General features: G+C 38.3%; 2 protein-coding genes across 4 annotated transcripts in view; both read right to left on the minus strand.

The window, feature by feature from the left end:
- Positions 1 to 11628, minus strand: part of LOC110041858 (polycystin family receptor for egg jelly-like) — a 33698-nt gene extending 22070 nt beyond the window's left edge. The window contains exons 1-8 of one of the 3 annotated variants that reach the window (XM_020747183.2): positions 11444 to 11628; positions 8614 to 8695; positions 5931 to 6023; positions 4654 to 4944; positions 2628 to 3812; positions 2046 to 2222; positions 1275 to 1577; positions 481 to 774 (exon numbers count right to left, since the gene is read on the minus strand). In XM_020747183.2, the coding sequence (XP_020602842.2) occupies positions 481 to 774; positions 1275 to 1577; positions 2046 to 2222; positions 2628 to 3812; positions 4654 to 4944; positions 5931 to 5982 (2302 nt within the window). In that variant the 5' untranslated portion in view covers positions 5983 to 6023; positions 8614 to 8695; positions 11444 to 11628. Of the gene's footprint in view, positions 1 to 480; positions 775 to 1274; positions 1578 to 2045; positions 2223 to 2627; positions 3813 to 4653; positions 4945 to 5930; positions 6024 to 8613; positions 8704 to 9093; positions 9497 to 11443 lie in introns of those variants that run through there. The other 2 variants (XM_020747184.2, XM_089297837.1) reach the window with 2 other exon arrangements.
- A 12564-nt stretch (positions 11629 to 24192) lies between these two features.
- Positions 24193 to 27382, minus strand: part of LOC149106546 (uncharacterized) — a 5482-nt gene continuing 2292 nt past the window's right edge. The window contains exons 4-5 of the mRNA XM_089298717.1: positions 25852 to 26090; positions 24193 to 24510 (exon numbers count right to left, since the gene is read on the minus strand). Of these exons, the coding sequence (XP_089154843.1) occupies positions 24401 to 24510; positions 25852 to 26090 (349 nt within the window). The 3' untranslated portion in view covers positions 24193 to 24400. The remainder of the gene's footprint in view (positions 24511 to 25851; positions 26091 to 27382) is intronic.

Raw genomic sequence — 27382 nt, forward strand, 5'->3', positions numbered from 1 at the left:
TTTTCAAACTACTGTAATAAGAATGACGTGAGTAAATATTCGTTTATTATCTTGACCTCTCTCGAGCCAGTACAAATTTACACGAATTTTCTTCTTTTTATATCGATAAAACATCAGTACATTCTGCCTCCGTCAGAGGCTTGACTTCGTTAAGGTTGCTCTAGAGTTTGGAACTAGAATACAAAGCACAAGTTAAAGCTGAAGGAAGAGCGAATAGCGAGCGGAAGACTGGGCACGAGGCTCCGGCGGATGGTGTTCCGTCGAGAAATACGAGCCCAAAACTGAACAAATTTAAAGTTGTACGAGAAATAATTTCTCTCAGAAAACAAAACATTTCCTCCTCTTTTCAATAATTAACACCTGCAACTTTCATACCTAAAATAACCCATTGTACATTCAAGTCACTTTTATCTTTCCTCCACATCTTTCTTCACCTCCCTCCCCCTCCCCTCGATCTTCACTGCTAGTGCTTTTACTTACTTTGCTGACAGCTGTGGTACACTGTGAGATAATTACTGCTGTCTTTGCATTGGTACTGGCCTTTTAAGCCCAACTTGTTACCGGATACTCCTGGTATGTCACAACTGTAGTGATCGCAAAAATATTCGATGCCGTCGTATGTCAGATCAGAGATGCAAGGGGTTGAACCAGATGCGGGGCAAGATTCGGAAGAATTCACTTGGCCATAAAAAGGCGTATTGTGAAAAACCAAACGCAATTCAGGAGGGCAGCTGATAAGGGCTTTGTCTTCATCGCAAAATGTTCTCTTAAATACTACAAGAAAAGATGAAGCAACTTTCAAGTAAGCTATTAAACACAAGAGACCGTTTTTACCACATTTCCACACACTGAGAAAAGAAAACGACGCGCAGCGGAGTATCTTTGACAAACTTTGAGATGTTTGGAACTGTAGAGAAAAAAAACGTTTTAAAGAGTTTGATATATCTTCTCAATCGAAACTAATTAAGATCAGATGAATATATAAACATTGTCTCAGTCATAATTTTTCCATGGAAGTTGCCTCAGTCACTTTTTTTCATGGACATTGCCTCCGTCATAATTTTTTCATGGAAATTGCCTCAGACATAATAATTTTTTCATGGACATTGTCTCAGACATAATTTTTTCATGGACATTGCCTCAGTCATAACTTTTTCATGGACATTGCCTCAATCATAGTTTTGTTTAGCTACAGCCATGATACTTAGTGGCTACTAAAAATAAGGGAAATAGAGCAGCGTTTTCTAAATCTTAAGAGTTATACATATCCTTACCAGGACTGCACGAGTATTCTATTTTAAGGTGTTTGGTAACTCCAGGACATGGATCTCGAAACGTGTCATTGGAAACCATGAAAGTACAATTTTGTCTCATTTGGCATCGTTCATAAACTTGTGCGCTATTATGGCCCTCCATATCAGCTGACGACGAGCACGATCCATTACTGGCACCAGTAACGTTGCAAGTCATATTAACTTCGACGTCACGACCGTAGAATACGGTATTGATGTTGATAAATGTGCCGTTTGGACACGTCAAGTTGGCTGTCATAAAATCGCAGGTTGTGGAATTTCGATCTGAAAAAAAACCAGAGACATTCCCAGTGCTATTTTAGGTGCTAAAATGTGTTATTTTATCACGTGTTGGGTTATAAATCTCATAAACGTACAGTTAATATGTTGTGCTAAAGAGCTCACCTGCTCTCTATCTGATCAACGGAGTAGTCAATTAGTTAGTTAGTCACTTGGTCAATTGGTCCCTGAGTCACTCAGTCACTCAGTCACTCGGTCACTCGGTCACTCGGTCACTCGGTCACTCGGTCACTCGGTTACTCGGTCACTCGGTCACTCGGTCACTCGGCCAGTTAGGTGGTTTGTTAGTTGACAGATGTCCCCCAACAATTCACTCGTTTTTCATCCTAAGGCGCACTGTGTTTACACAAACCCGGACCTCTGAATCCAAAGACCAATCGTTAGGCCAACGCGCATTTGTTGACACGTATCTATTGTGCAATGGAATACCTCAAAATAACTCTGATAACCTACCAAGACATGGAGTATAGCATCCTGTCGGGCGAGTCTCTGATCTTAATCCAGAACAGTCTGCTCCTCCAGCCTTTCTTGTAGGATTGAGGCAGATCCTCCTTCTGACTTGATGGTACCGTACACCACATACATCAGGACATGCACTCCAGCTTTCCCACTGCAGGTACCCACTTGATGCTAACGAAATATTCAATTCTCAATTAACTACCCAGGCTGGATCACGCAAGAACCGAACGACGGTGGGTTTCTTTAATACTCACCGACCATTAGAGAGCTTAAGCAATGAACATGGTGACGCTAAGGACAACACCTGGTAGAGTGAATTCATATTTTGCAGGAAAATCTCGCGATTGTCACGATCTAAGGTGTTTGTAAGCTTTGGAGCCACCTTTATGCCATGAATACTGTGTAAAATTCCAAACAAAAAATACGAATATGCAATTCACAGCAATGATTCAATATAATGAAGTGAAGTGAAGTGAAAGACTTTATTTAATGAGGGTGACCCGTGATAATTGTAGTTTCAAGATCACTCATTCACCCTTAATGACATATAAGTAAATTATATCTATGTATGCTTACCAGGTTGACAGCTGTTTTTGATAAATAGTCGTAGTGACGTTATTTTATCCTTATAAGGTTCACCCAGCTTTTTCCTTGTTACGTTGAAGCTGCATCTTCTCTTCCCGCGGCATTGTCCTAATCTGAAGGTGAAAATTCTTTTGGGTTTCAGTACTTTAGTGATGTTGTAGTACTCGTAAATTACACAGTCGTTTTGTTTGAACACACTGGAGTTCGAAGAGTTCAACGACGATTGTAACACCGAAGAGGACACCATTTTAGGATGAAAGAATGACGAAGCCGTTATTGAAGACGACGTTGTTTCATTTTGAGGTAACGACATCAGTGGCACTGATGATTGTGGTGGTAGTGATGATAATGCCGGCCGCAGTGATGCTGGAGCTGCTGTAACTGTTAATGATTTGGATGATGACTTAGGACACACTGTTACTAATGACACTGGCACTGACACTGATGATGCTGATGCTGATGATAATAACAGTGATTTTGATGCCATTGCAAGTGATTCCGACGATGTTGGAGATGCCACTACCGAAGATGCTGATCTTAGCACTGGTGATGGTGCGAATGATGCTGATTTTGACGCTGGTGATGTTGCTAATGATCCTAGTGTTGGTATTGGCAATGTTGCTAATGATGCGGATGTTTTTGACGATTCTGGTAGTGATGCTGAGGCTGATGCTGCAAATGATGCTAAAGGTGACACTGGAGATGCTGCTAATGAAGGTGATGATGATGATGATAATGATCGTGGTGCTTCTTCTTCTGATGATGCTGATGCCGATACTACGAAACTTGATAACATTGCGACCTGACTCAGCTTAGGAGAAGAAGTCACCGTAGTGGGTAACAAAGTACCAGGGCTAGTCACAAGTGATTCAGCGACAAAATGCATTGATAGCGCTTGAATTCCTGACGTTTGGAGTTGGCTGGGAGTAGTTACTCCAGCAAGCACTGCGGTGTTGCTTCTTTCACTGACATGCGTAGCAGAAATCTTAACGTTTGTCTGGTATGCCAGATTATTTGTCGATGCAGTGAAGAATGCGTTGGTGCTATGGGATGATATAGTACGGTTTTTCAAGATATATTCTATTCCTCTCCATTCGAGGCTGTGGATAACGAATACTTCCCCTACTGGGCAAACAAAGCTTGCGTACGTATTCTCGGGAAATTCAGTTTCGTTGACTGCAATAAAGGAGTAAAGGAATTATAGCTCAGTAAACGTTAAAATTATAGTTATATTAATTCATTTACATAGTTGAAGCTTTCCCCACGGACACATCTATATTACGTATTGCTAACTGTCCCAAACACGGTATTACACCGCACCCTGCATTTAGTCCAGAATGGCAGGAGTCAAATGCACCAGTTAGTTAAAAGTGGTAGTCAGCAGTGATGTACAAATGCGTCGACGTGGGGAGCTGAAAATATAAATGAACGACCCTTTGTTTCCTTCCTCTAGTTTTAATTAGAATGCAGGTTTTAAAAGTTAATCTTTATCGCTGACGACATGGTTCCAAGAGAATGGCAAGAAGTATTCACAAATGTTGCTGTGTTTGGCAAACCAAGACGAAAGACACATTGAATGTTAAGATTATCCTATGAGGTTCATGCAACCCATGATTCGTGGGTCTCACAGGACTGTAATAGGTGATGAATGCTAAATGCAAGCCCGAGACATTTTGACTTTTTCAATCGCTACTTATTGAGATTTCAAAGTGTTTTAAATACGAGTTGAAGATGTTCAGGTTCTAAGACGTTCCAAAGTCATTTATAAAAAAAAATAAAAATCGGTGCTTCGAGACTTTCTTAGCCTTGCAATAAAAAAACTACACTGCGAGACCAGTGAAATTCGACAAAGGTTTTGCGAGACCCATGGTTTTTTAAGGGCCATTCGCCACTCCTGACAATGGTTTTGCGCCCCAAAATAACAGATTAGTTTTGACTCTTTACGTGTTTGCCGTTTATTTATGTTCATGCCATCCCTAAACACGACTGTATGTAGCAAACAATGTTTCCAACTTACTTATCTTACAGTTGTAAGAGATATTGAAGTAATTTGTTCTGTTTCCATCACAAGGTATAACTGCGCCGTCGTACGATCCATTTATAACACAGGATGACAGCCCCTGACAGTATGGCATCACTCTCCAGCTCAAGTCAACAGACGCATTACAAGATGGTATCGCTTGATTTGACTCCAAACACGTTACGTTGTCAGTTCTTCCATATGTCACGGACTCGATGAAAATCTTGGAATCGTTGTGACACGTAATGGTTGCCAAATCCGTGGCGCACGCAGTCTTAACAAATGATGCTGTGAAAAAAAAATACGTACACACAAGAGATTACGATCAAAATCTCTTGGTACACATAGCACTGAATATCGATCAACGTCATTTTATTGCTATTTGCATGTATGTGGGACGCGCAAAAAAATACCTCACCAGAGTTAGCTTCTGGACTCACTTTTTACCAAAAAGGTGAGCGCGGCCGGATCCTAGGTGGTTCAATTTTTTAATTATGTGGACAAAACGCTAATGTGTGTAGCCTGTATTTCAGCTATGTTCTCTTTCTTTGGAGTGGAAGGCCAAAAAAGATGTGCAAATGCTCTTTCATTTTGGACAATTTAGGGTTGGTCATTACGGTCTGCGAGGTGTTTTAAACCCTAGCATGTGACCATTCAAATAAAAGATATTAACTCTCAGTTTAATGTGATGCATAATGTCATTTCACCAATGGGTGAAATGAAATGTCTGACATTTCCAGTTTCAATCTATGACGCCCTTGCGGGTAAAATGACGCAGATACCGATCACTGTTCACAACTATTAAAGCTAAGTGGAACCGACTTCTTTCTAAATGACACCATAAGAACATAATAAGCTACTGGACCGGCCGCGGTAGGCTATTTGAATTTAAACACTAATTTTTAGGATTCTTTCGTTTCTAGGAGCAAAGGGATAAAGGAGGCATGTCAAGCAATACTATTTGAAATTGTATTGGCAATCAGAAGATAAAAATTCGATTAAAAAATTAAAATTTTACCCATGAAAAGGTTTGAAATGATGTGCAAACCTAAATCTCCATTTGTTCCCATTTGGTCCTGAGTTTTGTAAAAGCAGATCAAGATTAGTCTCCCGACAACCCGGCTTTAACATCGATCAGTTCTGAATTTTCCTTTCACGTTAATTTTTTAAGAATCATTTTTTCATGCTATCCCATATTTGTAAATGAGAGGTTTGTTTTAATAAAGTTGGTAAGTTAAGTTTATTAGAAAGCTCAGTAAAATATATTTACTCACCGTTGCAGGTTACGAAGGTTAACCCGAGTGTCGAAACTAACAATAACAACATATTCCTCGTCTTATGAGGTAATGATCTTCTTCTTTTAACCGCTGAGGAAAGAAAATGACGAAAATCGTGAAATCGTAGAAAATGAAAGTACGACCATTCTCTAAAACTACACAGCCTCCTGCAACACATCAAAATGACAAATATCTCAGAGTGATACTTTAATACAGCATTTATGTTGACCTCATTAACATTTGCAATAAAAACCCTACAATTGGATGGATAATAATGTAAACAACATCGTAAAGTCCTCGTGAAATATACCTTTTTTTAATTTTTTACTGTTCATTTTTTGGACCAAAATTGATGCAAAGCCCATTAGAACGTTAGGTTCATATGCCTATATTACGACATGGATCAAAATTAACTCAAAGTTATCGATTTTTTCTTGATCGTAGCTAGCTAGCTAGCTCAAACATTTTGTTTTCTAGACAGAGGAACAACGAATTTAAATTATATTTTAGTTGAAATGAGCGGCTCAAAGACGTTCACCACTTCAGTGCTATTTACAAATGTATTAATTAAATCTAGGTAGCACTTTTTAGGTGTTTTAAAGTACTAACGAAAATGACCGCATTCACACTGTGTGCAAGCAAATTGTGTTCTTTTCTTAACCAAAGCTGCCGGCTTTCTTAATTAAAATATTATCGGTGTTATTAACAGACGCAATCAACGTCATGGCTCTCAGGGTTTATTAAAGGTACCGGCAGAAACAGAGACTAAAAAGAGGAAACATAACAGGCGCCGATGATGTCGGACCTGCAAGGCTAACAGTGGAAGGTTTAAAGTCGTCAAGTTTAAAATTCAAAAAATAAAATAATCCTGAATTCCATTTTGCAGGAAGTGGAAAAACAAACAACACCATATGTTTTCACAATAGGGTTTCATCAGTAAACATTTAAGTTACAGAACCGAAGAATGTACTCGTAAGAATTTAAACGAAGTTGACAATGATCTATAATCATGAAGAGTCTGTGTGTCTTGTACCACTTCAATACGTTTTGATTTGATTTTAGAATAAGTAGTGCCATCTTGAACTTATTTAAAAGTTAAAACCTTATTGAAGTCTGAAGTACTAAATGATTTTGAGGCGATGTTGAAAGCGCGAGGCTGTAACCCAGAAATGGAAAATAGGTACAAGCTGTTTCGTGTCTCGACATCTATTTTTACTGCTTAATTTTCAAAATTGGTTTTACCTTGGTCTTTTCGCTGTTGCTAGCAATTTTTCTTATTTTACTTGCTGTTGGTTTAGATCTTCACTTTGAAAAGTATATAGAACTTCTGATGATAATCTGAGAGTATAATAATGCGAAAAACATTGAATTTTCCCCAAAACTAGCCAGGGAGGGATTCCAGATTGCAATCATTTTTCATGTAAAGAATAAAACACTGCAAGAAAAGCTGCGGAACGCAAATTCTCTAGATCCCTGGTTATTTATTCATTCTTCGCGATTCTACTATATTTTCTCAATCAGTAACAGTATTAATCGTTTCTTATGTTTCCTTTTTGTCCCCAACAACACGATTAACAACTAAACAAAACATTCCGGTGCTAGTTTTGTTCACAATATCCAACAATCTTTATTCACACTATTCAGGATACAAAGGAAAGGTAAGACAAAAACGAAACTATAGAAAACGTAATGATCGAGATTATATAACTATACGTTCAATTTGAGTCAGTGTGCAACAGCCAAAGTAGCAAAGCTTTCGAGTTGGCAGCTAAGATTGGTTATTTGCTGAGTGAGTTTACTAAAAATAAACTTAACACGGCAACTGATATTACAGTCAAACCAAGTGAAGCGTAACCTCCAAGATTATATTAATGACTTGATTATTTGAATATTGAACACGCTAGTCGTTTCAAGCCGCAATAGGGAATTGATTGATTGAATGCAAGTGAATATATGAAAGATCATATATTTGAACTGCGGAGAAAGATATGAAGACATGATTGATCATCGCAATTATATACACAACTTAAACAGTTGTGAAATTAAAGCCTGAAAAAGAATGCAGGCCTGAACAGGATTCGAACCCATAACCTCTACGATACCGGTGTAGTGCTTTACCAACTGAGTTATCAAGCCAACTGGGAGCTGATCATGTTGTGAGTTCGCTGTATACCCGTAGGTGGTGAAAAATGCAAGTGAATATACGAAAGATCATATATTTGAACTACGGACAAAGATATGAAGACATGATTGATCATCGAAGTTATATACACAACTTAAGTAATTGTGAAATTCAAGCCTGAAAAAAAAAATCAGGCCGTTAAGCAGTTTCATCACCATCTACGGGTATATAACGAAGTCACAAGATAATTAGCTCCTAGTTGGCTTGATAGTTCAGTTGGCAGAGCACTGCACCGATATCGCAGAGGTCATGCGTTTGAATCCCGTTCAGGCCTGAAATTTTTTCAGGCTTTAATTTCACGACTGCTTACGTTGTGTACATAACTTCGATGATCAATCATGTCTTCATATCTTTCTCCGCAGTTCAAATATATGATCTTTCATATATTCACTTGCATTCTTCACCATCGACGTAGCCAGGAAAATCACTTGTCATTTGGTTTTGTGAAATTTTGGCTTTTAAACGGAGGACTAAATATGATTAGCGCCGGAGCATTACCTTGGCCGTTCTTAGTGGAAGGTTGTTCTTGAAACACTCATGATCATCTCCTGGCTGGACAAATCTTCAACATCGATTACGACTGAAACAAAAAACATTCGAAAGAGGAGCTGAGTTAACCTGAAACTGGAAGACATAACTTAGTGTAATACTAAGCACACTCTCTTTTATAAGACAGTTGTTTTTCAGGCCGAGGCTGAATATTTCGTACTTTTTGGCAGTCTTCACAATTTTCACAATTTGTTCATTTATCAAGACGATGGTTGATTATTATTTGGAGTAACCTAACAGATATACATTGTATTTATATTACTAGAAAGAAATGCATATATTTCATGTATATTAAACTAGACAGGAAGACAGGTGAAATCATTGAAATCGTGTCATTCTACCGCCTTCAGATAACTAGCTGATTTCTCTTGCAGAGTTTCTACATTGAGAACTAAATGAATGAATCGATCGAAATTGAACACGCATCACCTGACGATGTATTGTCGGTGCTGGAAGGGAAAACTAGACTTTGATCACTCTTGAAAATAAAGATAGGAGAATATCGCTTCACCCCGAAAAACCAACGAAGCTGTTATCCAAATTTATCTTCATTCAAGTTTCAGCTTTGGCAGCCCACAAACAAGCAGTGATGTCGAGGAACTATGGTATCAACTCTTGCTCCACTCCGAATTGTATTTCGTAATTTAGCCAAGCATACAGTAAGGGTTCTAGTTCAATCGTTATTCACTGCCTAAGAAACACCTGCTAAGAAACTGCCAAAACAACACTCGATCATTTCTCTTTGACACTCAACGTGAATTGATTAAGACCAGTACGTGCTCAGTGGCACAAATGCAGTAGCTACGTTTTAATTGAAATAGCTAAAACACGGAGGTATAAGAAGTGATACTTTGGTCTGCATTTCAGGGATGGCGCCACTGTCCGAGCTAATGTGGCGAGTGTAAATCAAAATATCGTTAAACGCGGCAATGTGTTGAATGTAAGACGTCTTCCACGAAGGAAAAATATGCAGTGGAGATAGGAAAGTATACTAACAATATCATTTTAAAGGTCGGCCATTCCCGCTCAACATTTCAACAAAACCATGTGTGGTTTTCGTTTTTCATATAACCCCAAAACGCTCCATTGATGTTGTAATTTGGTGTGCTGACATGTTGCGCGGGTCTGATTGTGCTTCAGAAGGTTTCGAAGCACAGAACATAGAGCATTTTCATTTTTTATTCATTTCAGCGCTAGGAAATTGAAAACAAAACCAGGGATTTTTTTTCCTCAAACCAACGTAATGCCTCAATCGGATCTTAATTTTAGTTTAAAAGCTATGTGCAAGAGATTATTAACTATGCGGGCGGTGCGTTTTATTACTTTGTGTTATGCAGCGGATATGTATTGTCTAGGGGGATGTAAAAGCTATTTACATATTTTAATTAAAAGCAACGGGTAATGGCTAGTTTCCAGAGAGCAGCAAATTATAATATTCTTGATAGAGGAGACGAAAACACACAAATTAAGGGCGCGCGGTTTTGCCCTAATGCTTATTTCCACTATTACAAGTAAGAAGAATATTTCTAAGCCCCACGGAGTACTCAAATCGTTCTCCCGATATTCAGGAAAAGTCGCTATTTTGTTCCTATAGAATTTAGCTTTAACTTTGTAACTGTTAATGTATACAGTATGTGATTTTCAGTGTACTTTAATCAGGTGGTTCTATGGTTATCAATCTGTTAATCTAATGGCTTTCATCGATTCGACTGAATGAACGCTGCACGCAGTAAAAACACCTTGCAAAACATTAATTGCTGAATGGAGCTTCCCTATTGGCTCATTCAATTGAGACAGGCTTGAGAAATTGGCATTTAATTTCAGTGTCAAGAATTCCCTTTTCGATTTGCAAATTTACAAAGAGCGAAGGATTCACGGTCTCTAAATACGGAAAATAAAATGATTCCTGTTGCAATGATACCGCAACTCACGGAAAATCTCGCCCAATTCTAAAAACAATCACAATCGTTTAGCATATAGAAAGTATTCAAGATACAAAATATTCATTATGATTTTTTAGATTTGAAATTCATACAGTTAGAACTCCGCTTTACATCGATTGGCAAACAAGGATTTGATCCTAAGTCCTACGAATTAGAGCAAATTACAGTGAAGTATATTTGCCCATGGCCTTAGGCGTTAGCGAAATGATGTACTTTAAGATATTTCCTTACCACGTTGACAAACACAAGCCTTTCTTTCATTTTAAGTTCAGTTCTTGTCATAGCGTGAGTACTTTGAGGGGCGATTTTGAAAGCCTCTCCGTCGCTGCACAATTAATCAAGACGAACGTGCCCATTGAAAAGGCAACGATCGCGATATGAAGATTCAACCATTTACACGCAAGCACTTGGAATTAACTATCATCTACAACGAGCTAGAATCGACAGTGTGTTGAGGCAAGTAAATTGGAAATTTAAAAGACTTTATGAGAACAGTAAGCAGTATTTATCACAATGAATACTTTACTGCCCCTTAATCGTCTGCTCTATTTTCAAAGATAGTCGTCATGTATTATAATGTTTCCTCGTACAGTTGTGTTTAAAACCGTTTATAAACTCAGAAATGAAAAAAAACTTGTATAGCAACAATAACGAGTAAAAACTGATAAAAAGATATTGTTCTTTTGATATATATATAAATTTTAAGAAATAAATAGATTGAGACGGCGAAAATCACGATTCCATCTTTGAGAAGAGGTAGACTTCCTCAACGAAAGGTTGGCTTCATGCAAGATGCTATCTCAAAACAAATGAACCTTCAAAATCCAACGCCTTACCTTAATAAAACCCAAGGTACATCGTCAACCAAACATCAGGTTCTTCGCTTACAAAAGGTTGAGTTGGGTTTGGCCATATCTCACAAACCAGGCTTTCAATTTGATAGGTTTAACTGAAACGTCAATGCACCTACCGTGCGCTTCTCTCGCAGGTTTACCCAGCTGGCCCGATTACAGAATTTTTAATCAAGTGACAAATGCATGCACGTCAGGAATATTTTTTTTTTCTATCTGATGTTAATCTTGTTCTTTGTGTTAGTGTAAGGACATACACGCATCTCAAACACGACTCAATATCAAGGAGTTCAGTGAAATTCAATGTGAATTGACCACGTACGAATTAGGAAGTGATGTAATTCAGATTATCTAAGCTACAGAATCTTTCAACACCGTGAGTAACTTAATGGACTCAGCAATGAGTGTTAATTATAAACAAAGAGGCTTGTAGAAATTCAGAGAAACGAGCGTTCACAAAAACTTTTCCAATTAATTTTTTCAAGAACCCAGCCATTTTCGGAATCACGTATAATTTGTTAAATCCTAGGTTATTATTGTCGCCTCTGTCCAAAGTAAACATAATTAAGCCTCCTTTTTTTGCAAAACTTATTTGTTTAGGATTGAATGGTTTTAGAGATATGTAGAGATAGCTCTACCTAACTATCGTAATATAGATGGCTCATCAATCAAAACAGTATGCCCTGAGATAAGTTCTATATAATTTAAATAATTTATTTCGGAGGCAGTTGAAGGACTGATCGATTTTAGTCGGTGCATGACGAAAGTCAGAAAAGTAGATTTTTCACGGCAGGAGTTCGCCCCTTAATTTAGTACAGATTCAGCTTTTTGCTATTACGAGACTGTTGTGCCATAGATTAAATGTTTGCCCACTCTTGCCATTAGTTCTGAGCTTTCCCGTTGTTGACAGCCATTTCCCACGCTCACGTTCAAAAAACTGAAAATGTTCAAATGTTGTTGTTTCTAGTGTTGTTGTTAATGCGCTTACTACACCTAGCTAGTTCAAACGCATGCACTTAAACTGGAAGAAACAAAACCTTTTTTAGTCCTGCGAAAAAAAGGAGGCTTAATTGCGTTTGCTGTCGACAGAGGCGTCATTATATAATAACCGCAACACTTCATTTTTTTCCCACGCTTGTCACTGCTCTGCAGTGATCAATTCGATGATTAATTTTTTTCATTTTTGAAAACTGCTTTAGATTTTAATTGACCTGAAATAGAAATCTATTTCATCCAGTAACCATTATGTATGATGACCAAGAGATGATCAAGTTAAGAGAGTTCATCCCCCATATAGGCCTTTTACCCGAGGCAATCCCTTCTAAGTTGTTTTTAGACACCCCCGCTCTTGCCATTAGTTCTGAGCTTTCCCGTTGTTGACAGCCATTTCCCACGCTTAAGTTCAAAAAATTGAAAATGTTCAAATGTTGTTGTTTACAGTGGTCAATGCGCTTACTACACCTAACTAGTTCAAAGGCATGCCACTTATAAACAGTAAGAAACAAAACATTTTTTTTTTTATCCTAAATAAATAAGTGTTGCGAAAAAAGGGAGGCTTAATTATGTTTGCTTTCGACAGAGGCGCAGAGTTTTCACCAGGGCGCGCCATTGCGGGAATCCCGTGCTGCAATCAGAGATGGTCCCCAGAAAAACGAGAAAAGAGCCAATTTGGCCCTTTCCTTTTACAAGACTTTGGGCTTAACACAGGTATAGTATTTTAAAAGCCATCCCAGGGCTCGAAATTGCGACCAATATGGTTGCCAATGCAACTGATAATTCATCCATGGCGACCAAAAATTCTGGTTTAGTCGCCACAATGGCAGTAATGGCGACTACATTTCTCTGTGTTGACGATCAATAACGGCTATTTTGTCACACATTTTGTCCTTCTAGAAAATCACATTGAAAGATCTTTGCTTCTAAAACATTCAACATAAGAAAAGAGGTCAATCCGTCCTTTTGCTTTACTGCAGTATTGATTCTCGGAAAACGTCCAATACAAATGGCTGACCGGGTATGAAATTGCCCTATAATGCATTGTAAACACTTGATCATAGACTACGTCGCGTATGCCTAAGGATTGTTCTCTTGTAATGCACGGATCCTTCATACTAGTATCTGATTCAAAAGAAACTTTATTGAGTAGAAACGCTTCAAAAAATACTTATTAAATTTTATCATAGACCCTAATAAACTGCTTTATTTTCCTTGGTACCCTGATGCATTTTTGCCCCTAAAAAAGGTGTTCAGGGGCCACTTTGGCCCTCAATTAAAATTTCCTGGCTGAAACACTGGAGGCGTCAATATATAATAACCTCAACACTTCATTTTTTCCCACGCTTGGTACTGGTCTGCGGTGATCAATTCGATGATTAATTTTTTTTTGGAAAACTGCTTGAGATTTCAATTCACCTGAAATAGAAATCTGTTTCATCCAATAACCATTATGTATGATGACCAAGAGAAGATCAAGTTAAGAGAGCTCATCCCCCATAAAGGCCTTGTACCCGAGGCAATCCCTTCTAAGTTATTTTTAGACATGGTACCCAGTTATTCCACGGATGTTACTGGCTCGTTGTATGGACATTGTTTTGATGGAGGATTTGTTTATGTTTTGTTTACAAAGCAAACACGAAAACGTCTGTGAGGAAGCCTTCTTTGATAGCGAACATTTCGCTCGCACGTAATTGGTCTGAACGCGTTACGTGACTGAATTTGCCCCAGTTAAAACTGGGCCCAATAGCCTCCATTTGACTTTGAAAATGTTATGCTCGGATATTTGTTCTTGGACATTATCTTTTTATCGTAGCGCACAAAATTGTTCGCTTCTCGGAACATATATTGTCCGCGAACAAATATTCGCGCACATTTTCACGCCAAATGGAGACTATTGTTTATTAAACTCTCTTGCCTTGATCTTCTCTTGATGATGATATAAAACTAACAAAAATCACGAAGCTTCGCTAAGAAAAGGCAGATTTTATCATGAACAAATTTCCAAAGCAGCAAAGAAAAAAAGAGAATATCTACATGAAAACAACACGACGATGCCCGCTCCAGAAGTTAAAGAAAATTTCACGTAACGAGGCTGGGCTAAATGCTGACGTGTCATGCATAAACGGAAAGAGTTTTTAACTGTAACTTGTTTACAATTTTATTTAGCCATCCTAGAACACTATACTAAACATATCTCTATGTGATAGTCTTAAAGATCCTAGCTTGGACCGCTAACACGTTAACATTATATCGAATGATCTTCCACCTTATTTCAGCGGTACGTACTTTTCTTGGGATCTGGAACGAGTGTGGTATGTCGAGTAAGATTGGGGAGAGATATGGCTCACGTGCAGGTCTTGAACCCCCTGCTAACTCGCGCGTGTTTCAATATGTTGATATGAAAACAGCGACTCTCTGATAGATTTTACGATTTCTGGTGTTTTTCTTCCAAAGTAAATTGCTATTTTCCGGACGTTTCGTTCAATTCAACGGTATTAATTTTCGTAAATCATAATATCGTGACACGGCTTCCCTGAAATAAGTTCTTACGTCGTAGTGTGATATTTTGACCAGCGTTTCTGAGCCTAGCAGCTTCGTAGAAAATAAATACATTTTTCTTGGGTTTTCAATACCTAGCATATGCCAAGAATAGTGTCGAAATGAGATTATTAACTCGTCAATCGAGGGCGTGAAAAACACAATGCCGAAAATTGGCCGTAGATTAAAACTGAAGAAAATCCCAAAAATGTTTGTTGTTTTCGGACAAAAAACAACAGTAAGATGCTGTAAGGCACCCATTAGATTAAAGCAGTACTACGATATACATAAAAATCATTTACAGACGATTCTTCCCCTAACCTCGCCGAGTATATTCCAACAAGGAGGACAAAATCGTGACAAAACCGTTGTGGCAAACTTAATAACAAAGTGGCCTTTTCATAAAAATGTTTGTTCCAAACTCAAATTAGTTACCGTTTTATAAACAAACGTGTAACATTACCCTGAGTAAAATAACTACTTTCCAACACGACGTACATAAAGGAACATTGATTCGAACTCTCGTGATTAGAAATACTATTAAAACAATTCTGGTACTTACGATTTCTGCTCTCCTTACGAACTCTACATGTAGCGTGAAAAATATTTACGGGAAAGTCTTTCTATAAAGGCTCCGAGACCGATTTGAGTGATTCAAGAATATATATTAATCCGAAACGGCGCCAAATCAAGGTCCAGGTGATTTTGGCTTATTGGGGTCAATAAATAATGTATGTTTTCCTGATAAACGTATATTTTGTTAAGTTTGAAAGTGAATGCTGCCAAGGATTGATTTACGAGATTTGTGTTTAAAGAATAGGGGAACATCCCTGACATTGAATGGCTCACATTCGATAAATCTTAAATTTCTCCATGGTACAAAGGCTTTCTGTCAAACGTCTACATTTGGCGTTGTTTTTCACTGAGTCCGAACTACCAGGCAAAGAAATTTAAGAAAATTTGCAATTTTGGGCAGAAAGCGTCATGTAAAATTTTGATATATAGGCTATCAACTCGGAGTACAGAACAAAGTTCTTTTGAATGACTAGCATATGATTCTTAAGGCCTTTTTCGAAGAATTTGGATTGTACACCAAGGCACCCGTCATTGATGATTTTCCTTATTCTCAATACCTGCTTGCTTAGCAATGTGTAGCAACCATGAGGAGAAAATGGGATTTGATTACGGAAATTTGTCTCATGAATATACACACATCCAAAAGTGTCAGCATGGAGGCTTTCAACACGCGAATAAAATCTATTCGACAGTTGATGCAATTACTCGAACTTTACGACGTAAATCAGACAGTCTTATACAAAAGGACCAAAATGGCTACTCAGCGGGAAATTAAGTAACACGTGTTGTTGTTTCTACTTGTCAGTTCTGCACTAAATTAACCTCATGTTGGGAAGCTCTCAGCCAATCAGATTCGAGAAATGTTTCAACGCTGGCGTAGGGTTTCAAAATTGTGACTTTTTACAACTGATGCTGAAAACTAAAAATGGAAGCTTAAAGGGAACAAATAGAGAACTTAAAAAGTTAAAAAGTACAATATTTGGTTTCCTCTACGCTATTTAGGAAGCAACGTCACTTCTTAATAACTTAAGAGTAATTGAGGTTTAATTCCGGCCTAGCTTAGACTGCTGAAAAAGGCTCCAATTCTATAGTACTTCACAAATAAAATTTTCAGGTTTTTATTTTCAGATGTCATTATCAGTACAAGCTTTAGCTTGGGTGATGTCCTTAGCTCAGTTCATGCTTCAGAAATGTTCCCTATTTAAAAACTGTGTATTATAGAAAAATTCCCATTTAAAGCCCTCGCAAGTATTAGTCCACCGGATAGCCATATAGCAGAGACTGACATTCTACCGATCATCTGAAGAATACAGAGGCTGTTTTTTGTCCAGTTAATAGGCAGAATTCGTATATATGTCCGCTTAAAATTGTTTACACTGTAAGTCCCATCCAAAGATAACCACTACCATTTTTAGAGGGTGAAAACAATGTGTGACAATAAGCTGCTAATAAAACACCTCACCAAAAATTCCTTTTGAACGATGAACCCAAGACGTGTTTTGTGGCGACTACAACAACAACATACAAAATTTAGATGGTGCCAAATTTAAAAGAAAGCCATTCAAAAGGTGAAGAGCGGCATTTACACAAGTTTCCATGGCAACTATTGTTGCCACCCTGCATTTTCACCAAAAATATGTCATGTGAAATTCAAGACATTGCTTTCAAATTTACTTAAGTTTGCCTGACTAAACTTTGTCTTCGTAGAATTAATAAGCTCCAGGCCAAACGCCAAGATCGCCCTCTTGAGATAAATTAATTATTAGCACGTGTACGGACAAAATTTCTCAGTCGCATCCACGACCTTCGATTCTCTCAATTGGTTGACAAATTGTGTATTGAAATATTTCCAGAACTACAAAAGTGAAGGATGAATTAACTTTCTTTCTGTGGACAAGTAGAATTAAATCACTTATTATTCCCTTTTGTTTTTTTTTTTATTGTGTGAGTTGTTTTCTGTTTGCCAAATTTTTGCAAGTCAAACAACAACAATAACTTTCATTTGTAATCATGGTTACAAAAAAGAAAACATTTTATAGGCAGAACCAAGCGTTAGAGCAACATAGTTTTACATATTATATTCTTTTGTTAACTCGTTCGATGACACTTTAACGGTTCGTGTTAAGAGTGAACACAGTCTTTTCAGATGGCGAATTGTTTCCAATTCAGAAGCAAAATGAGAAAATTGCAAACGAAACATTTAATTTTGGAGAACAATGGAAAAAAGTTTGTGGTCTAGTAATATCAATTGAATTCGAATTTACGTCTGAGGGATGATTATGATACCTTAACTGTAAACTCAGGTGTCTGTGGTCCCCGTCTGCACTACACCGGCGAAATTTGAAAACGGCGTTTTTCACTCTGAAAACCCATCAAATGTTTTCCGTCCACTCCGCTGGAAAAATTTGAAAACCCAACAATCAGCGGTCATTTTCCATTTGCGTTCGAGGTAAACTCTGGCAGGAAATTAATCACATGATCATCGTTAGTCATCATTTTCGAAAAGCTCCGTTTTCAAAATGTTTTCCGTCCACACTAAAACGCAAAGCCAGCGTAATAACTTAAACAAAGTTATTAAATAAAGTTATATTCAAATTCCTCCGGTTTGAAGAGCCTTTTCGAAAAGCTCCGTTTTCGTGACGGATTAGTGTAAACGTAAGGCCGAACTAAATAAAGCTACGTTTATAATTTCTCCCACGTGAGTGTGGACGGGGCCTAAATACTATAAAGATTGTATGTTTGCTATTTAGTATAGAACAAACAAACCCGGTTATCATCCAAATATGAGACACCCAAACCGAAGTGCTTGTTTTTAATATCAGCTTCTGGACGAGGTTTTGGTGCGTTAAAGTGTATTAACTAATAAATCATCACACTTTCTTTGCAATGTCTCCAGTTTGGGTTGCAAGAATAGGTGACATTTTGTGAAGTCAAGGTACTTTTATTCATAATGTAATTGGCTTTAGTTATTGCAACCTTCAAGAATGATCAACCGTTACCTAACGCAATTTGATATATCCTTAATTAAAAGCCAGACAAATCGAAGGGTTTCTCTACATGCACAGCTAAAATGAAACTAAGAAGCAAAGGCCGTATTCGTCTGGGTTTTCGTGAAAACTGTTTGGTGAAATATTATGTAACTAAATCCTTAATTTTCATCAGTGCTGGCCCGCTGACAGACTTTGCGGTCGTGTTTACGTTCTGCTTCATCAAAGCCGGCCAAGGACTGTGAGTGCAATTTTTTCATTAATAATGTGTTACAACAAGGAAAAAAATACTTCTTCACACTTGTATAGAGAAAGAAAACTTTCCATTAAGTTGCTTAACCAGCCTACGCAGGGGCTTTTATTTCCGTTTGGTTATTTAGAAGTACAGCCATTACTATCTCAAGAGGGATATTACTAAATCATTGTTTACTGCTTGTAAATGTCGATTTTGCCCAGTAAACGCTTTCATGAAAGAAAAAGTATAACTTAAGAATCTCAATAGCCTGTACTTATTTGCAATCATATGTACAAACCTCACTTTTGTTGTTGCGTAATGTTCTTCTTTTCACGCGGACCAATTACTTGACAAGTATAACCTGGGGTGAAAGTGTCGATAAAGTTATTTTAAATTCTAATTTCTTGTGAAGAAATGATTAATAACTCATGTCAACTCATGCAATCGAGTCAGAGCAAATACTGTATGATTTTGCCACCAGTAAACGCATTGTAATTTAACGAAAGTGTTATTTTTCAAGAATTTTGACATTTTTTATTAAATTTTTGGTAATCTTTTTATGTTAATAGTGTGCCATTTTCTCATAGCCCTTTCGATCGAAACTTTTAACGCTGCTTTGCATACAATATAGCATCGGTGTACGAATTCGTGGTACTGCATTTTAATTATACATTTCAACACACAAAGTAATAAGAAAAATATAATGGTATAGTTGAAGAGAAGAAATTTGAAAGCAATCATAAGGCAGATGGTGTTAGGCCTCCATAGCTACAATCAGAAGTGTTAGAAATGTTTTGAAATCTTATAACGTATGGTCATTCTTTTTTCAGTTTTATTTTCATGACAGACAGTTTTATTCAACGTGTTGTTGCTACTGACGTACGTGCTTGCAGCTGCCGCAACTAACCCCTAAAAGTCCAAAGAGTAAAACGTTGACTTGGTCACGTCCCTACGGCGATATTTCTTTGAAAACCATTTAACGTCGGCAGCCTCTCTTGATATTTAAAATTGCCAAATGTTAACGACGAGAACATTTTTCTTCTCAACTGACGTTAATTGGCTCAAAATAACAGCGTGTATAGCGTAACAACTAAAGAAATAATTTCACTCGATGAGAGTTTCCAAGTGATTTTAACTAACAGCGGATTAGCCCAGACAACGGTTTATTGTAGCATTCTGATAAAGTGCTATTGAACATCAAAAACACTCTCTCAGACTAGATCACAAGGCAGGGGAGAAAGAATGAGACTGTGTCTCGGGGAAGTAGACAGCGAATCTCTGGAAGGCGAGCTACCCTGTCTAGCATGTAAACGCTTCAATGTGTTTTCTAAAAGAACGTATGAAAAGTTGGCTCTCCCAGGATAACTTGGTTAGACGGGCATCCTCCCTCCATGTAAACAGGCTCCCAGCCGGGTACCTTGGTCAGCCTGGGTAAGCCACCTCCATCTAAACAAAGCCTTATGGTCTGGGCAGCAAGGACTCAGATTAATAGTATCAGATCATATTTTCTTTTTTTTTTTTTCTTGCATGCACAAATGAACGTTATTGTTGTTCTCCTTTTTGTTGTTCTTGTTAAATTGTTGCCGTGTATTTAAATTTTTTTTCTTATTTTGCCCATTTACGTAAACTCATGCTCGGAGCTGATCCCATTTAACTTATTGTAACACATAAAGTAAGGAAAAGGACGGTCTTATTTTTGTCCCAGTTTAAGGCAAGATCCTGCATAGTTCGTTACAAAAAATCGCATGCCCACACTATTTTGTCACGTTGCCCCAACAAGTCGACAGAACTCATCTGCACTCCCAGCAATTAGAGACATTTGAGGCAGTGTGCGTTTGGAGCAAGACGATATGACAATCCCGCTAGTTGGGCCAGTGCTCGAAACTGGACCTCTTGCAAAGGTTAGACAGCGCGCCTTCCGCGAAACACGTCGGTTGTAAACACGTTTGACTCCTAAATAGGTCGATATCTCAAGGATTAAGCTAGATTTATTCGATTTGTAGCCTTTATTCCTGACTAAAATCGGATGGACGTAGAACACGCATCCGAGCTTGAGAGACCAATATTGCTTAGCATTCAGTTTGCTGCTAGTCGACTTGTGAAAACTGTATTAAGTGCTTAAAATGCAAGTTCAAACCAATTCAGGTTGTAACTATCTGTAACTAATAGGTTTGAGAAGTGCTGGCTAAAAGCCATTATTGATAAATCCTCTTATTTGAGAAGAATAACTTTCTACTTACAAAAATTTGCTGCGATGGAAAAACCGTCCGTGCCTTCGTCTTGATTTCCAATTTCAATCTTCCGTTAATATAATTCTAAAAGGCGTACGTTCAGAACACTGTTCTGACTGAAAATTCGCACTGCTGGGGATAGTCTTGTTTGATATAGCGTATTTAACCATTAATAAGCAAATCTTTTTCAAACGCTTTTGCAATCTCGTCATATCTTGAAACCTTATTGTTTACATATAAAAGTACATATAAATATTAAACAAGGTTAATTTGTTCCCGAGTGAAAAATACGTGGCGTAAGATTGCTCTACTGATTAACTAAGGCATAGTACCTGTAAATATTTTTCATGACTTTTTTATGGCTTGTTTCCAGCTTTTAGACCCTCTTTTTATCAGTTTATGATGCTTTAGACGATTGTTAATTCGAATAGCCTTAATTAATTCGAGCGGTTTGCCTTTGAGTTGCAAAATAACTTTGCAAAGAACGCGCGAAGAAATTTGTCCTTTTGTTTCAAATGTCAACATGGAATACAACTTAAGAACGATTTCAGAGGTGAATTTTTCTCCTGTAATTTGCTTAATCTCGATACATTTGTAAAAGAAACTATCTTTTTTGTTCTAAGTTTATTATGTAACAGAATGTAGCTTTGGAACACTCGGTCGTTCATCTAAGTATCTTATCTCGCACAACACCCTTGGATAAATGTCATTCCTCGATCAAAACCTTTTTGTATCTAAATTTAACCTTGATATTCAGAACAAGTAAAAACCTACACAGAAATATTTAATGTCATGTATGTACAAAGTGGTTCGTTATTTCTTTTGTCCGTTTTATCAAAAGCCTTCTATTTATCATTTCATCTGCAGTTTTCAGGTGGCTCTCGTAAGACATTTTCACACGAAGATGACACAAGGATAACACGAACCTTCAACCTTGTACCGAAACAGTTTCGCTCACGGGGAAAACAACAAGGGTAGTTTTATGAAACAAGTTTCAACAGAACTCAAAAAGAGTTAACGATTATGACATACAATAACATTTTTGAGAACGACTGGAGCACCCAGAATGGTCCCGTTGCGTAGCAACTATTCTGATAAAACTAGGGATAGTGCGATTTTAAACGAACATGAAAACAAGACTCGAGGTAGTGCAGTGGTAGGACGCCCCCCCTGATTCGACGACTTCATTATAACGAACAGCTTTTTCCTTTCTGAGCCGAACAAAAGCTAAGTTAGTTTCTTTAATTTATCAGAAAATCCTCTTAATCCAGCTAGGTCATTAATGCGAAAAACAACCATCTTCTAGTATGTTCTCTACAAATTTAACCTGATGAAAGGCAAAAAGGAATCAGTTAAAAATTGTGTTCGAATATCGCAAAACCGCGTTCTGCGCTCGAGCGAGGGTCGACGAGGAGCTAAAATAAAATTGTACCTGTCGTAATATCATCTCAAGAGGATTAGTATTTCAATGAACCTACCCGTTAATGCAACCAGTTTTTTCAGAACGTACCGATTTTAAGACTCCCCACACTAAATTCTCACTGTTTTGAACAACTTTATCTGACACTTTATTTTCACGATTTATCGCACGGAACTAGAAATTTAATGCTCAGAGGCTTTTGTTTTTAATGTTTTAGACAACTTACAGCTTTTAACACCTGACACTATCTCACCAGAAATGTTACGGTGTTCACTATATTGTACACATACAATGAGGCGATAACATTTTTGTTGTACGTGCCGCATTTGGATAACCGTTACACCAATGTCAGTAATTGAAAGTCAAATTCGGCATGTTTAGTAAACGGGGAAGAAAACTAACATCAATGATCCTTCCGCAGCAAACTTCCTGTGTTTATTTAGAGGAATCTGCATCACACAATGTAAGATATTTCGTCATACAATGGCTCTCATTTCTTGTCAAACAATCAGTATAGAATGCCTTCTATTTTGTTGACAATGGAAATGAAAGTCAAGGGATGCGTCCTTTTTATCGGTAGATTGCACCAAAGAGTTAATTCTTTAACGCAAAATATAATAACAAATGTTAGGGAAAGCGTCGCGCAAGTAGAATTTATGAGAGCAAGGGCAGCATAAAAATTAGGATGCAAATTATCTTACCCGTTGTACAACTGAGTGTATCTGTTATGGAGGTGTTTGTATGTTTCCTCTGGGCTTGCAGTAGCTGTAGACCTTCAGGGCTGTTTTCCAGAAGATATATCTTAAGCTTATTCCTGTCTCTTTTCACAAAACCAGAAGAAAGTCAGGGGCGGATTTAGGGAATTGGGTGGATTGGTTGACTAGCCACCCACATTTTGGAGAAGCAAAAGATGACCGGCAAAAATTGATAAAGATCGTTAATATTATGGCAGAAATAAAGGTAAAAACTCGGGACGGGTACCTCATTGTAATTTCTAGTTTGTGGCATTCCTAGTATTTCTGATGTAACAGTTTTAAGTAAGAATCCAATTCTCAAATTGCAACATTTTGAAGGCTCATTGATTCTGCAACATCAAGGTAATAGTCGACTAAAAAGAAAAATGGGAACACCAGCTGCGAAACTAGCAACCAAAATCGGTCAACTGACAACTGTATGAAATAAAACATGGTTACCGCTATATATAAAATCACTAGCTGAGTAAAATGTAATGAATGGTTTGGTAGCACAGGGAAAAGCTGGGACAGTTGATATTCACCAACAGTTCTTATAATAATACCTGTTTCCACCCGTAAATAATCCGGAGATGTTGAATGTGTTTTACAGCAAAAAAAAAAAAAAAAAAAAAGAGAGAGAACTCTTTTAAAGGATGAAAATTAATTATTAACTCAGTTTAAAACAATGCTAATTAAGCTTACACGTTAGTTACAAAAAAAAGCCAAAATATCACCCTTATGTAAAAGCCACCATCCCATTGAGATCATCCAAAGTTGGGCCAACTTTTGTAAGGGCAAAAGTGTGGAGTACGCTCAAAAGCGCAATGTATTTCATTTATTAGTCAAAATAAGGGCCTGTTACAGATGGAAGCCCATACCCAAGGAGACTTAAGCTTTAAAAAATAGCTGTTACGTATGTTGGCATTAGGCCACCTAATTTTAACTCTAAAGACTTTTTAACAAACGTACTCTTTTTTAGAAAAGAATACGTTCATGAAAACAGCGTGAGGTGCTGAAGATTCTCTGATAACTTCGAGAAAACAAGGCTTGGGGGACATCTTGAGAGCAAATATTAACAACAGACATTACATCAGGTCTATTTCTTATCTTTTAAATCCTGACAATCATATCAAATCGGAATTGACCTAACGATGTTATATTTGATCTTATATTACCAGAAAAGGACCCAACAGGCCATCTTTCCTTTCCCAGGGAATCTTTATTTTTAGTCGTGGCATAAATTGCAAGTCCGAGGACATGTTTCTGCGATATTTGCATAACTGTTACAAAATTCGCGATATTCTTGACACTTTACGGGATCCAGGTCGTGGCAAGCTATAAAGGAAAAATAAACATCAAAAATAAAACTCTTAGTATCGTACCAAATACAGTTTTTGTAGAAAAACAACAAAAATAAGCCCATTTAGCCGGCGCGAAAAGATGTAAGAGCCGTACCACAAGTCCTGTGTAACGTCAATTTAATTTACATTTGCCGAACCTAATGTAGCTACACGGTACAAGTAAAGTTGGACTACTGGAGTAGTCCTTCAGTTCACTTAGCCGGATTTCACGCGGCCATTTTTTCCTCGAGGTTTTCGTAGTCTAACGTAAAGTCCGAGCACGGTCTGAATTAGTTATACGATTCCATCGACACAGTTGTATTTGGGTCGACCTTGCCGTTCTAGTCGACTGCCCCTGTTGAATACGTTCGACTTCGATTCAGACGTCGAGCTTCAGACATGTGCCGAATTTAATACATGCATTACTGATATTTTATATAAATTATGTTATACCCATAATTCTACACATTAATGCAAGGTGTCACTTGAATGCCATGGTTTTTCAGGCTTAACCCCCCTAAATCCCACCAGCCCCTCTATTTCATAAAAATGAACGGTCCCTAAGACCTGCCGGTTTTTAGTCCAGATGCTCCATCACTGAGCTACAGTACACTTGAGGGAGCTTCGACAAACGCCAGCAAAACCGTCTTCTTAATATATGTTTAAACGGTAACTGTATATGAGCCAGGCGCCCCATTAGGCCAGCGTATATCCCGGTTTCTGTAGCATGAAGTGACTAGGAGTATTTCTACTCCAGTTCCTCCCTAGATGGGATCCTAGTCCATCACAGGGTTACCTTCCCCCCCCCCCCTCTTCAACTTTAAATTCGTCGATACCCATTTATACACCTACAATGGAGGACAGATGTCCTTGGGACAGTTCCAGGAATACTTCAAATTGGTGCTTTTTATTCTCGCCATCACTATTATGACCCTGGATCCAACTTACAAACCCCCACCACTCCCCCAGGCAATGTTGGAAAGCTCGTAGCGAACATTGACACTTATTTTGCTTGGCTCATGTCTGTCCAACGATCCTAGTTCAACATTGTTAAGGGGGAATGGGGGAATTGGGAATGAATTTTGCTCGTATCGCGTTCACCGTCCCAACACTTTCAGCCCGGATTGTGGGTGGAGAGAGGCACTGTGAGACGAAAGTGTCTTGCCCAAGAACTCGAGACAATGTCCCTGGCCAAGGCTCGAACCGGGAGGACTGTTCAATCCGGAGGTGAGCGCACTATAACCATGAGGTCACCACGCCTCCCCCTAATATATGTTTACCAGGCTAAAAATCCCCCATCTCATTTATCATCATCGGGTTAAACTGTTTTTCTTACCATCGGAGGACTGGCCCGTTTTAATTTCATAAACATAGTTCACACCCTCCATACCGGCGCAGCTGGACGCAGCACTGGAGTCACATGGCAAAAAGTGTCCATCAACACAAGAATCTGATTGGCCGTCAGAATTGTACGCGACATCCGGGTTCTCTCCTGCCCAGCACTCAGCCCAAAACTGAATTCCAAAGTACGAGTGGCCAGCGGTGGCGGTCTTCCTGGCGCAGTCGCACACAAGACTGTACGTAGACAAGAAAAGGTCACCAGTCAACTGATGTGTGGGAGGCGTGGTGGTGTGATGGTTAGCACGCGGGCTTCAGGACGAGCGGTCTGGGTTTGAGCCCTGGCCGGGGTCACTGTGATGTGTTCTTGAAAGATACTATGCATGGCCTCTTGGTTCTTGTTATCATAGTGAATACAGAGAAATATGGTTAAGAAACCCGCTAAACATCAATGAAGCGAACAAACAGGTGAAGATTTATGATGGAAGGTCCTCGACCCTGCACATCTTTTGTTTTATGCTCATTGACTATCCATGAATTAGGTAGTCAAAATGCTTCTATTCGTTAGTTGTTTATCACACATAACCACCTTGTGTATTTTGCCAGGTTTTGTGCAGGGTCAACCCCCAAAATAGCCAACAGAAACATACAACAAAGAACTTTGCCAGGTTTCATAACCATTTCCTCTATTAACTATGTTGTGAAAGACACATTACTCTGACAGTGCCTTCCTCCCCGAGGGGGAGACTCCCATAGAATAAGGGCGGGGGTGTTTGTTGGAGATTTTGAAAACAATCCCTAAGAGGTACCAAGATCCTGTTTTGTGGGTGTGGCTTAATTTGTTTCATTTTAAGAAGTACCAGTTTTAAAGCTAATACTGAATTTTTTCGGCTCTTTTCATATGCAAATGTTTTTCAGCCTCTGTCATTGTTATTTTTAATTAGTTACTTATCTTAAATTTGAAATTTAGTTGTTACTTCTATTATAAACGGTCACTTCTGAAGATGTATGTCGAAACATACGAAACGTCAAGTTAAGTGATATTATTATACATTGAACTCACTATCTCTTTTCTGATTGGCCGTACGGCATACAGTGAATTTTCGAAATCAGCGCCTGTGACGTCATCTCTGCAGATTATACAATAATCATGTCAAGGAGGCTCAAGGTCGCGGGTAATCATGTCAAGCTCGCGCGCTTTGTGTTGCTTGCCGTCAGTGAAGAAGCAAAAACATGACTTTTTTCGTTCAATGTATAATAAAACGATTATTAGATTCGGGGACTCCACCCCTCTTCCCCCCCCCCCCCCCCCTTCCCTCAGGCTTCCTCCATTGAAGTGTATATATCAGTGCAGGGACTTTCCCAGATTCTCCGGCGTTATCGTTTCTTAAAAGATTCTGGAGGAAGGGTATCTTATAACGTTTTGGGACTCTATCTTGATTATGGGAGTAAAGTCACTCTTGACTCGTACGAAGGGCTAGGGGAAGCTGTTCTCAATGTAAAAGGACAAATTTCTTCGGAGTGGATAT

This window comes from Orbicella faveolata, unplaced genomic scaffold (assembly GCF_042242905.1).
Source record: "Orbicella faveolata isolate gen_17 unplaced genomic scaffold, um_ofav_v1 contig_3, whole genome shotgun sequence".
Classification (NCBI taxonomy): domain Eukaryota; kingdom Metazoa; phylum Cnidaria; class Anthozoa; order Scleractinia; family Merulinidae; genus Orbicella; species Orbicella faveolata.